General features: G+C 31.6%; 1 protein-coding gene across 10 annotated transcripts in view; it reads left to right on the top strand.

Moving 5' to 3' along the window:
* The window catches only part of LOC143071886 (E3 SUMO-protein ligase PIAS2-like), a 39388-nt gene that overhangs the window by 705 nt on the left and 24660 nt on the right, over positions 1-14023 (top strand). Inside the window, exons 2-5 of one of the 10 annotated variants that reach the window (XM_076246538.1) lie at positions 4252-4412; positions 5581-5627; positions 9544-9576; positions 10309-10338. In XM_076246538.1, coding sequence (XP_076102653.1) covers positions 4252-4412; positions 5581-5627; positions 9544-9576; positions 10309-10338 — 271 coding nt within the window. Of the gene's footprint in view, positions 1-4251; positions 4413-5559; positions 5628-9543; positions 9577-10047; positions 10075-10308; positions 10339-14023 lie in introns of all 10 variants that reach the window. The other 9 variants (XM_076246537.1, XM_076246544.1, XM_076246545.1 and 6 more) reach the window with 9 other exon arrangements.

Raw genomic sequence — 14023 nt, 5'->3', positions numbered from 1 at the left:
TACCTGTGAAAATGGACATTGTATGTAAATTTGTTTCTAAATGTTTGAATATATATATATATAAAATAGTAAATATATAAATAAAGGTAAGTTTTTTGGAAGGTTATTGGTGCATGTTCGTATTTCTGATCATACTTACATGTAATAAAATTTTTACAGGAAATCCCATTTTACAATCATGACAAGGTACATGTATAAGATACAAAGGAGTAGGTCCGGTAATGACCTGTTTTGGCCTCAGGTTTCAAGTTTATCTGACAAAAGATTTTGGACACTTTTTAAACACTTGAATGTCCATTTCAATTGATTCAATTATTTTTTGTGGAAGATTTTAACTGATTCACTCATTAAAAACGCTCCGATTCTAGCTAAATTTGAAAAATCTATTAAATATGCCAAAAACTGTCACTTTTCATATGGTTTTTGTCAAAAATGAAAGTGGCCTCATCCGTGCTCATCCTCGACCTTTATAAATGTTATGTATTATCATTAAACACAACTTACATTTCAATATCAAGAATGAACACGAATGCGGCCAATTTCATTTGAGACGGAAACTGTCTAAAATTTAACTAAAATGCTGAAATTGTGAAGATTTCAGTAATTTAGCATGACTTATTGATGCAAGTACCCGATATATGTGCCTTGCACTGCCAAAAACAGCCCATATTTATGTAGCAGAGGCATTATACCTTCCAAAAAATAACTAAAAATAACTAAAAGTTTACATTTAAACAATTATGTAAAACTGCTATATTTTGGGGCCAAAAAGGGTTCACACTGAACCTACTCCTTTGTGAATTATGGAACACTGCATATGATAATTGTATGTTACTTAAATACAAATTTTTGGAATAAAATATTTGTTGATGGTTGAAAGCTAGTGAAGTGTTACTAATTATAATTGTTTTTTAATCATACAATACTTATGATGTCGTCTGTGTGGTCGTCCAAAGACACATTAGGTTTCTGAACAATAATTTTAGTTGATTAGTGTACAGATCTCTCTGAAATTTTACCAGAATTTTCAGTACCACAAAAGGAAGGTTGGCCCAATGGGATTTATTTATTGGATGATTGTAGCAAAAGTTCGGGAATAAGGGTACAAAAACAAGCATTTTTATACGACCCCAAAAATTGAAAATTTTTTGGTTGTATATATTGGTATCATGTTGGCGTCGTCGTCGTCCGAAGACATTTGGTTTTCGCACTCTAACTTTAGTAAAAGTAAATAGAAATCTATGAAATTTAAACACAAGGTTTATGACCATAAAAGGAAGGTTGGGATTGATTTTGGGTGTTTTGGTCCCTACAATTTAGGAATTAGGAACCAAAAAGGGCCCAAATAAGCATTTTTCTTGGTATTCGCACAATGACTTTAGTATAAGTAAACAGAAATCTATGAAATTTTGACATAAGGTCTATGACCACAAAAGGAAGGTTGGGATTGATTTTGGGAGTTTTAGTCCCAACAGTTTAGGAATTAGGGGCAAAAAACAGGTCCCAAATAAACATTTTTCTTGTTTTTTGCACAATAACTTTAGTATTAGTTTATAGAAATCTATGAAATTTTAACACAAGGTTTATGACCACAAAAGGAAGGTTTGGATTGATTTTGGGAGTTTTGGTCCCAACGAATTAGGGGCCAAAAGGGTCTAAAATTGAACTTTGTTTGATTTCATCAAAAAATGAATTATTGGTGTTCTTTGATATGCCAAATCTATCCGTGTATTCAGATTCTTAATTTTTGGTCCTGTTTTCAAATTGGTCTACATTAAGGTCCAAAGGGTCCAAAATTAAACTTAGCTTGATTTTAACAAAAATTGAATTCTTGGAGTTCTTTGATATGCTGAATCTAAACATGTACTTAGATTTTTTATTATGGGCCCAGTTTTCAAGTTGGTCCAAATCAGGGTCCAACATTATTATATTAAGTATTGTGCAATAGCAAGAAATTTTCAATTGCACAGTATTGCGCAATAGCAAGAAATCTTCAATTGCACAGTACTGTGCAATAGCAAGAAATCATCAATTGCACAGTATTGTGCAATAGCAAGAAATCTTTAATTTTACAATATTGCACAATAGCAAGAAATTTTCAATTGCACAGTTTTTATAAAATATTCTTTGAAAATTGGAGTTATCTTTCTTTGTCCAGAATAGCAATTGAATCAACTTAAATCATTGTTTTATACAATATACATGTACAATGTATATTCACTTTTACTACCAATTAATAAATTAAAACAATCTTTACCATTCAGTGATTACAAGTACTTTTTTTACATTTTAATATTTTATGATGTATTTAAATGAGTAGTTATTGTTGCAAACTCCATTAGAAATTTGAATTGAGATCAGATTTGGAATAAGGGAAAGGGGGTGTGAGAAAAAAAATTGGGGGGGGAGGGGTGTTTCAATTTTTCTCATTTCAGATTTCATAAATAATAAAAAGAAAATTTCTTCAAACATTTTTTTGAGAGGATTAATATTCAACAGCATAGTGAATTGCTCAAAGGCTAAAAAAATAATTTAAGTTCATTAGACCACATTCATTCTGTGTCAGAAACCTATATATGCTGTGTCAACTATTTCATCACAATCCAAATTTAGAGCTGAATCCAGCTTGAATGTTGTGTCCATACTTGCGCCAACTGTTCAGGGTTCAACCGGTCATATAAAGCTGCACCCTGTGAAGCATCTGGTTGTAGTTTCCAGACAACATCTTGTGTGTACATTGACATAAGTGTATGGATCTTTGAAATTGAACCACAACTACAAGCAGTTTTCTAGTTTCGGGACATTTACTTGTGTGTAACTGTATGGATCTCTCTGACATTGTACCACAAGGTTCCATATAACAAAGGAAGGCTGGGATTGAGTGTGGGGTTAATGTCCTGGAACATGTAGGAATAAAGGGCCAAAAAAGAAGCATTTTTATACGACCGCAAAAATTTTTTACGTTAGTATAATGGTATGTCTGCGTCGTCCGAAGACACATTTGGTGTCCTGACAATAACTTTAGTTTAAGTGAATGGATCTGTATGAAATTTAGTAAGGAGGTTTAATACCTCGAAAGGAAGGTTGGGATTGATTTTGGGGATGATGGTCCCAACTGTTTTGGAATAAGGGGCCCAAAGGGGGCCCAAAACAAATATTTTTCTAAATAAAAAATGATAAAGAAAACAATGCAAACATGTCATACAAAAATAAGTTTCAACATTCGTGTCAAAAAAGTAATAGACTCCTCCACTGGAAAAACGGGAATATCAGGCTCATCAGTTGTCAATTATGCTTTCCCAATTTTAATATCCATTGGACGATATTTTTTTTAATAACCTATGAAACAAGAAAGTTCCAAATGATTTGTTTATATTTAGTACTTTAACCTGATGTCGTCCATGTTTGGACAAGTCGATTTTCCATTTTTATATGAGATAATGCATCTTAAGGAATGATGACAAAAACGAACTATTTGTGTAAACGGTTGTAAGCACAGGTTTTCGTTCTGCAAACTTTTTTGTGCAAACAACATTTCAAGGTCAGTTATGATTGATTTGTCTATTTTTAGATATGTTTATAACATACAGAATACGGATTATTTTTGAAGTGTAATTTTTTCACAACACAAAGTGTTATCAATTCCGTTAGTGTTTTATTCATTTGGTTTCATAAAAAATAATATTTATTCTTTTTTCAAGGATAATATGTTTGTCAGGGTTGGCGGGACTTAAAACATCAATTTTATTTTTATTCTGCAAATTGGAAAAATAGGATTGGCAGATCCGTAAACCAACAAATTAAAAAACCCTGGACAATGAAGAGGTGCTATGATCATTGTCCGTGAGACAAATCTCTAAAAGAGACTAGATGACATAGAAGTAAACACATGTACATGTACAAATGTATGTGTGATGATACTATATTCATGACCTTGAACAATGAGCAAAAAATTGAGTTTATTTATAAAAATTTTATTTGGTCCAGTGAATATTGCTGATTGTTGTTGATTCACTCATGTACATCTAAAGATGGATACATTTCCATTCTCAATTCAATTTATAAAACATCAATGTTTTAAAAACTGCCTTCATGTTATCTCAAAATACAAGATTCATCACTAACAATGACTAATGCCTTGAGAATTGATCCCCTAATTCTGAAATGGAATGAGTCCCGGATTTATCATCACCAGAATAAATAGCAACGTATCCTTTGTAACATACGTATCTTCAATGTTGTTTTTTCTAGCAAATGGTTATGAGCTTCAGGGTGTCTGAACTACAAGTTTTATTAGGATATGCGGGTCGAAATAAAACAGGAAGAAAAACAGAGCTCATGCAAAGAGCTTTACAACTTGTACAGAAAGGTGCCTCAGTACCTATACAGATAAAAATCAGAGAACTATACAAGTAAGTGAACATTCTGTTAATCACCCATCTGAAGTACAGTTTACAAACAAATTATATAGGTCTGAAAAAAATTATACCTGTGTTGGTCTTATCATTTAATAGTTTGTAGGAATGTTTCAGGCATTATTCTATATTTAGACAATTTGTAAAATATTCATGAAATCATACTAACTTTACATGTAACTTGCTATGTGTATTATACAAAATGACTTACAATACTGTACTGAAACAAATTGGCTGAAATTCAAAATATTTACTGATCAGTTTCATCTTCACTGCCTCAAGAATTTCTTTAGTGTTTATAGACAATCTGATGACAATGAATTATATGTATAGATTATCGGGTTTTCTACACATTGATATCGTAAAATATCAGCCGCGAGCCACAATGTGAACCTTGTTGGCGAGTGAGCGTAGCGAACGAGCTAAAAAGTTTCACATTGTGTCGAGCGGCTGATATTTTACGATATCTATACGAAGAAAACCCGATTATCTTTTTATCGTTCTATCACTGGTCGTTTCTTTCTCCATAAGACAGTTTTTACCCTTGACAAAAGCAAGCTTGATAACGTCTCTTCTCGTATTGTGACGTCGCTGATAACTTCTCCTCTCACATTGTGACGTCACTGATAATGCCTGGTCTCGTTTTGAAGTCTTGATACGAGAATTAAGGAGCAACAGAGCAGGGTGATATAGGCGGAGGGAAGGACGATAAGTATTGAAATGGATTCAACGAAAGGTGTGGGGTATAAGACAGTGAGACAGCAACACAAAAGCATTCAAGTAGGCAACATAGTCATCAACAATAGACCGGTGCTTGTTTTACAATATATTATCCAAGCTGAATCCTCAGGATTTAAAAAAAAGTTACCTATAAAGTTAGCATCCAACTCTGCAAATAACGAAAAATATATAGATATTTAACATATAATATATAAAAAATGTATGACCACCACTGGCAATGTTCCATTTCTCAGTATTATAAAGAAACCATATAAATATACTGTAATGTTAGATTGCTGTCTTATTTGTTCAATTCCAATATGTATTTATATTAGATTGTTGTCTTTTTCGTTCTATTCCAATATTTATAAATTTAGAAGAACATTATCTGATCCTTGAGCAGAATCATTTGTTATCTTTGCAGTCAAATTTTTTCATCTAACAGGAGGAAGCCACCTGGGAAGTCTGATGAAGGTCCTATGTTTAGTAGCAGTAAGTTTTATGTCTATGTATAATTGGTGATGGAAGAAGCATGTTGTTGTCTTATAACCCAAAACAAATCATAACAGTACAAAAATTGAAAGAGTCATATTTTTGGGTTGACCTTAAATTTCAAATCTTTTTGGGAAAAAGTAAACGTATAGAAAATCAATTGTTTATAAGGCCAAATAAAAATATATGTGTGGTTCATGTACCCTACTTTCCCTACTTTTTCGCCTCAAAAATAGCCTCTAAAGATTTTATTGTCATTTTTGTCGAGCCTTCAACTTTAGTCGAAAAAGCGAGACTAAGCGATCCTACATTCCGTCGTCGTCGGCGGCGGCGTCCACAAATATTAACTCTGTGGTTAAAGTTTTTGAAATTTTAATAACTTTCTTAAACTATACTGAATTTCTACCAAACTTGGACAGAAGCTTGTTTATGATCATAAGAAAGTATCCAGAAGTAAATTTTGTAAAAATAAAATTCCATTTTTTCCGTATTTTACTTATAAATGGACTTAGTTTTTCTGCGAGGAAACATTACATTCACTCTGTGGTTAAAGTTTTTAAAATTTTGATAACTTTCATAAACTATCCTTGATTTGTACCAAACTTGGACAGAAGCTTGTTTATGATCATAAGATAGTATCAAGAAGAAAATTTTGTAAAAATAAATTTCTACTTTTTTTGTATTTTACTTATAAATGGACTTAGTTTTTCTGCGAGGAAACATTACATTCACTCTGTGGTTAAAGTTTTTAAAATTTTAATAACTTTCATAAACTATCCTTGATTCGTACCAAACTTGGACAGAAGCTTGTTTAGGATCATAAGATAGTATCAAAAAGAAAATTTTGTAAAAATAAATTTCCACTTTTCAGTATTTTACTTATAAATGGACTTAGTTTTTTTGCCAGAAACAAAACATTTACTCTGTGGTTTAAGTTTTTAAAATTTTTATAATGTTCTTAAATTATCCTGGATTTCTACCAAACTTAGACAAAAGCTTGTTTCTGATCATAAGATATTATTCAGAAGTAAATTTTGTAAAAAAAAAATTCACTTTTTCGGTATTTTACTTATAAATTTTTATTGATGTTTTTCCTCATTTTTGTTGAGTCTGCGATTAACAGCAAAAGTAGGCGAGACACTGGGTTCCGTGGAACCCTTACAAATTTTTCATTAAGCACTGTTAAAAGTCAGAATGTTGCTCCCAAAGACTCAATGTTAAAAAAAAACACACAAAATGAAAAACAAACCTTACCTACCTACCCTAACTTTTTTTCAGATGTAACTGGAACCACACATACTTTTTTATTTGGCCTAACCAGTCTTCACAATGAACTGTTAAATCTACAGGCCAGGAGCTCAATTTTTGAAATTTTTTAGTTAGATTCTGTTGGCCTGTAGATATGATTTTTACAGGCCTGAGAGCAATTTTATAAGCCTGGGCTGCCAGGGCTGCCACTCAGCGTGAAGACTGCTTACAATTATAAGAAAGACTTTTAACCCTTTTGACAGGAGAATTTCACCCTTTTGATATCCGATTAATAATTATAATCATACCATTCTGAGATTGTTATGATATTAATACATGTACATGAAATTGTTATAGAAACAAATGTTAAAATTCTTAGAGTAATATTTAGAATGTACTTGTACATGTAGCAGATGTGAAATTCATTTTCTGCCCCATTTATGGGCATTATGTTTTCTGGTCTGTGCATCCTTTCATCCATCTGTTCTTCAGTTTGTTTGTCTGTCCGGCTTCAGGTTAAAGTTTTTGGTTGAGGTAGTTTTTGATGAAGTTAAGTCCAATCAACTTGAAACTTAGTATACATGTTCCTTATGATATGATCTTTCTAATTTTTATGCCAAATTAGAGTTCTGATTCAAATTTAATGGTCCACAGAACACAGAAAATGATAGTGCAATTGGGGCATCCCTGTACTATGAACACATTCTTGTTTTCTAATGTTTTGAATAGAAAAAAAAACCTCTAGAATTACAAAATTTGATATACACCCAATATAATGGACCTTTTTGATCCAGAAAAAAATATCTATATTTTAAAAAATTAGTTATTAATGATTTTTTTTTAATTATTTATGGAAGGCAACATTACTTCATAACAGCAGTGCATTAATTGAGCTTTCAGTAACTGTGACAGTTCTTTTATGATGTGTTTGCTTGTACTTTTATGGTGTTATTTAATTAGTATACAGACCTCAGTGCTTTTTCTGTTCTTATTTTATTGTCAATTTTATTATGTACCTGTTTTTATGCATTAATTAAAAAATAAAGGTTTAGGTTAAAAAGACGAGTTAAGTCTGTATATTTCCAAATAATATCATATACAAGATTAGAAGTAAAGATATTGTACAAGTCTCAAACAAGAATTTCTACAGAAAGTGTCCGACTACAATGTATGTCTGACAAATTTTATAGGCATTACATTTTGTTAGCATTTTACTACATTGGTATTGTCCTTGCTTTTAATTGGATTAGTATTGTCCTTGTCTGTCACTGGATAAATTGTTCTTGCCTTTTACTGGATAAATTGTTCTTGTCTGTCACTGGATTAAATGTTCTTGCCTTTTACTGGATTAGTATTGTCCTCGTCTGTCACTGGATAAATTGTTCTTGCCTTTTACTGGATTAGTATTGTTTTCGTCTGTCACTGGATAAATTGTTCTTGCCTTTTACTAGATTACCGGTAAATTGTCCTTGTCTGTAACTGGATAAATTGTTCTTGCCTTTTACTGGATTAATATTGTCCTTGTCTGTAACTGGATAAATTGTTCTTGCCTTTTACTGGATTAGTATTGTCCTTGTCTGTAACTGGGTTAATTGTTCTTGCCTTTTACTGGATTAGTATTGTCCTTGTCTGTCACTGAATAAATTGTTCTAGCCTTTTACTGGATTAGTATTGTCCTTGTCTGTAACTGGGTTAATTGTTCTTGCCTTTTACTGGATTAGTATTGTCCTTGTCTGTAACTGGATTAATTGTTCTTGCCTTTTACTGGATTAGTATTGTTCTTGTCTGTCACTGGATTAATTGTTCTTGCCTTTTACTGGATTAGTATTGTCCTTGTCTGTCACTGGATTAATTGTTCTTGCCTTTTACTGGATTAGTATTGTTCTTGTCTGTCACTGGATTAATTGTTCTTGCCTTTTACTGGATTAGTATTGTCCTTGTCTGTCACTGGATAAATTGTTCTTGCCTTTTACTGGATTAGGATTGTTCTTGTCTGTCACTAGATTAATTGTTCTTGCCTTTTACTGGATTAGTATTGTCCTTGCCTGTCACTGGATAAATTGTTCTTGCCTTTTACTGGATTAGTATTGTCCTCGTCTGTCACTGGATAAATTGTTCTTGCCTTTTACTGGATTAGTATTGCCCTTGTCTGTCACTGGATTAATTGTTCTTGCCTTTTACTTGATGGTTATTGTATTTACCTTTAACAATGACGGAAGAGTCCTTGCCTTTAACTGAGTGGAATTGTTTTTGCCTTTTTCTGTACGGGTTTTGTCTACCTTTTCTGGACGAAATTGCCCTTGCATATTAGTTGATGTGTATTGTCCTTGGCTTTCACATGATGTGTATTTATACTTGCAAAAAATTGAATTAGTATGGTTCATGCCATTAATTTTATGGGCACCTGCCTTGGGGTGATATTGTCCTGATCTTTTACTGGATGGATATTGTCCTGATCTTTTACTGTGTGGATATTGTCCTGATCTTTAACTGCATGGATATTGTTCTGATTTTTTACTGTGTGGATATTGTCCTGATCTTTTACTAAATGGATATTGTCCTGATCTTTTACTGCGTGGATATTGTCCCGATCTTTTACTGGATGAGTAGATATATATTGCATCATCACAGTATAAGGTAGACATAAAAGTTTTATATTCTGTTATAGGCAGTAATACAACTTATACACCAAACTGGTTCGGTAAGTTGTCTTTGTTTTGATCAGTATTTAAAACATAGAAATGAAGACCTCTGTGTAAGAGGAAGTCCTCTTTTATTTCTAAAACTCTCAATATAAACATGCATGTCTATTTCTTTTCCAATAGGATATGGTTTTTGTAGGTTTATTTATAACTTTTTCTATGAATAGCTGTATTAAAATAAACTTTACAATACAATTCAAAATTGGTATGTATGAGAGATAGAAATACATGTTCTCATTTGTGTTACATAGATCATGTATAATTTGTAAATGAATGTGTGATATCACATTTTTGAGAAAAAAGCTTTTTTGTCAAGCAGATCAAAAGTAGAAAATACATGTATCTGTGAATTTGTCAAAAACTTAACTGAAGCTAAAAGTCTAGTAGTAAGTTCATGTTTCAGTTTGAAAACCGTTATACGGAGACGTTTTTCTCCAAATTCAATATCATTACACAGTTTTAATTTACAGCGAAGGATGAACATGATATGAAACATGGTAAACTTGGTACTGGGTTGTTGATAACATCTGTTTAAGTTATTATTTACAGGGCACAAAGCATGAACTTTTTTGTTGTTTCAAGTTGAATTTCAAAGTATACCATTTGAATACACTGAATTTACCATTGTATTCAATGGAATTTTTCAGTACTATTCTCTAACAAGCAGACGTCAAGAAAATAAAATTGTAACATTTTGTCAATTCAAATGGGATAACTTTTGAATTTTGTAGTGAAACTGGAAACTGGACACCATTACAGAGGTGATTATTGCCTAACTTTGTACTGTCACATAGAAACTGCATGATTTAATTATCTTTCAGTTTTATATGTTTTCTATAGTAACTATATCAACGCTGAATTGTGGTCTTGATATCTAGTTTATGTTGTATTTTCTTTTCAGCTTCAGTGATTTGTTTTTTCTACCAATTTATTTCACAAAATAGTTTCATTATAAGTTCTATATATCTTACTTTTGACTTAATTTACAGTCAGAATCCTTCATAAAAAAACTGAAGGGAGTATTTAAAAGGTTTACACTTTGTCTGTACGTACATCCCTCAATTTGTTTCTATTCTCTACATTATGTAACTCCAGTTTGCCTCAAACAAATGTTATGAAACTTATGTGCAATGTTTTTACCACAAAAAACAGGTCAAGTTTGTTTTTTGGTGGCCTCACTTTTTCTGTTATTGAGTTATGTACCTTAACAGATTGAGAAATTGCTAAAAATTTTCGTTTTTGCTTTCTGACTTATGTTTGCCTTGAGTAAATATTATGAAACTTATACACAATGCCTATTACATCTTTAAATAACTCAGATCAAAAACAAATTTGGGTAGGGTCACTCTTACCAATCTTTGGTTATGTCTCATTATAACTTTATATGATATGCATTCCAATGGACACATTTCCCATTTATTTCTCTCTTTATATAATGACTTCAAATGACATTAAAGCATCTATGAATGTCTTCCAATTTTTATGTTGTAATTTAGATTAGACTGGTAACTACTACCAATTTTCTTATATATGCTGAGAACTAATTTTGAGGGAGTTAGTACATTTTCAATAAACAAAATTTATCAATTTCCTGATTAAAGTTTCTGCATTTCATGAACAGTTATCCTTATAAGTACTGTTTCTAAGCATGTTTGCAGGATTTATTAAAGGGTTCTTTCTGTAATTTCAACAAAAGCACAGAATTAAAGATTGTGTTATATTTAACTGAGAATGTTAAATTTCTTTTTGTGCCACTTTAATCATTCACCTAATATGCTGCACTAAACATATATTGACATGAATTAGAATTAAAAATAAAATTCATACTGCATTACAAATTATATATTTGATAGTTTGATTATTTGTGTTATTTTAATTTATTTATTATATGCATGTAGTTTCCACCCGGCTTAAGTATATAGTTACCTGGCAAGCTTCGCATCAATTCTATCTGTATAAGTTACAACAATTGGAAGAAGTTAAAATCTATAATTTCTAAACTCATCAACCTTTTTCTGTTTCCTTGTATAGTTTCTGCTTCATTTTATGTTATTGTTTTTTAATTTGCAAATAATTTCAATATTGAAATGCATATTTTGTGTTTGATGGAAACTTTCATAAAATTGTTGCAGAGTCTGTTCATTTTTTGATTCACATGCTTAAAATGCAGATAGATGACCAAAAGTTAAAGAAGTTTTCAAAATTGTGCTATATGTAATAAGTATTCATATACATGATATACATATAAGGTAATATATGAGGATATAGAATTGTTGTCAGTCAGATAATTAAGTTTCTGTTGTCATTGGTATTTAGATTAACCTATCTTTTGCTTGCATTGTAGTCCTTGCATGTTATTTCTATGTGACAGGTTACAATGTTGGTTCCTTACATATTTCACCTGTATTTCGGGGATCCAGTTTCACAGAACTACATGTTTGGTTCATTATATATTTCACCAGTATTTCCAGTTTCACATGTTTCAGTTTGGTATAAAATCCAATTAGGATATTGGTTATGTGTTGTATATGTATGACATGATTTCAGATTGTTTCCCTTGTTTATCTGATGAGATGCTTGTAACAGATATATTAAATCTGCAATAATTCCATAATAAGCCGTAGTAAATCATGAAAACATATTGATGATGTCACAGTCACATGACAAAATTATGTCTATGAGCTGATAGACAAAACATTGGTAGCAAATCAGAAGATGTGTTACATCCAAAATTAAATTCTTCTTCTATTTAAGGAATGACTGTTATATTTTTTCTGTCTTAGGAAAAATAACAAAAAATTTGGTTCACACTGAATAATGCGCGAAGCAGGTTATTTAACAGTTTGACCACATTTTTAGCTCACCTGGCCGGAAGAGCCAAGTGAGCTTTTCTCATCACTTTGCGTCCGTCGTCCAATTTTCGATGAATTGGACAGCCCGTTGTTGGGTTGCTGCCCCTGAATTGGTAATTTTAAGGAAATTTTGCTGTTTTTGGTTATTATCTTGAATATTATTATACATAGAGATAAACTTTAAACAGCAATAATGTTCAGCAAAGTAAGAGTTACAAATAAGTCTACATGACTGAAATGGTCAGTTGACCCCTTTAGGAGTTATTGCCCTTTATAGTCAATTTTTAACCATTTTTCGTAAATCTTGGTTATCTTTTACAAAAATCTTCTTCTCTGAAACAACTGGGCCAAATTAATCCAAACTTGGCCACAATCACTTTTGGGGTATCTAGTTTAAAAAATGTGTCCGGTTACCCTGCCATCCAATCAAGATGGCCGCCATGGCTAAAAATAGAACATAGGGGTAAAATGTAGATTTTGGCTTATAACTCAAAAACCAAAGCATTTAGAGCAAATCTGACATGGGGTGAAATTGTTAATCAGGTCAAGATCTATCTGCCCTGAATTGGTCAGATGAATCATACAACACGTTGTTAGATTGCTGCCCCTGAATTGGTAATTTTAAGGAAATTTTGCTGTTTTTGTTATTATCTTGAATATTATTATAGATAGCTATATATAGAGATAAACTGTAAACAGCAATAATGTACAGCAAAGTAAGACCTAAAAATAAGTCAACATGACCAAAATGGTCAATTGACCCCCTAAGGAGTTATTGTTCTTTATAGTCAATTTTTAACAATTTTCATAAAATTTGTAAATTTTTACAAACATTTTCCACTGAAACTACTGGGCCAAGTTCATTATAGATAGAGATAATTGTAAGCAGCAAGAATGTTCAGTACAAACACATCACCATCACCAAAACACAATTTTGTCATGAATCCATCTGCTTCCTTTGTTTAATATTCACATAGACCAAGGTTAGCCAGACTCTTTAGAGCCTCTAGTTTATGTTATTTCAAATAGACAGAAAAAATATTAGTCATTTCTTATAATTTATTTCTAAATTCCATTTTAAACCGTAGAAAACCATGAAAAAACGTTGATGACGTCACGGTCACATGACTAAATTATGTCTATGGGCTGATAATAAAATAACGTAAGCCAATCAGAAGACACATTACATCCAAAATTAAATTATACTTATTTAAAAAGTAAAGTTACAAAAATAGTTGAACAGAAAGTTCTTTATCAATGGTAAATTCAGAAGCTCAAACGAATAGAAAAAATGTCATATACCGGTACCTGACTTGGTACAGACACTTCCTTATCTAGAAAATCATGGCATAAACCTGGTTTTGATAGCTAACTGAAACTTCTCACTTGTATGACAGTCACAAATGATTCTGTTATATTAACAACAATGTGCAAGCAAATAAAACAGTCATAATAGGTAGTCATGTGAATAATTAGGGTTAAATATGTATTACATGTTTATAATTCTAGGTAGCCAGTACATAGTATTGCAATGATGGTCTATGATAATGTTACAATGGCTAGTATATATCATACATGACATAACATAAAAGTA

The sequence above is a fragment of the Mytilus galloprovincialis genome, chromosome 4 (assembly GCF_965363235.1).
Source record: "Mytilus galloprovincialis chromosome 4, xbMytGall1.hap1.1, whole genome shotgun sequence".
Classification (NCBI taxonomy): domain Eukaryota; kingdom Metazoa; phylum Mollusca; class Bivalvia; order Mytilida; family Mytilidae; genus Mytilus; species Mytilus galloprovincialis.
Note: the sequence above shows the minus strand (reverse complement) of the source record. Positions and strands in the feature narration are given on the sequence as shown.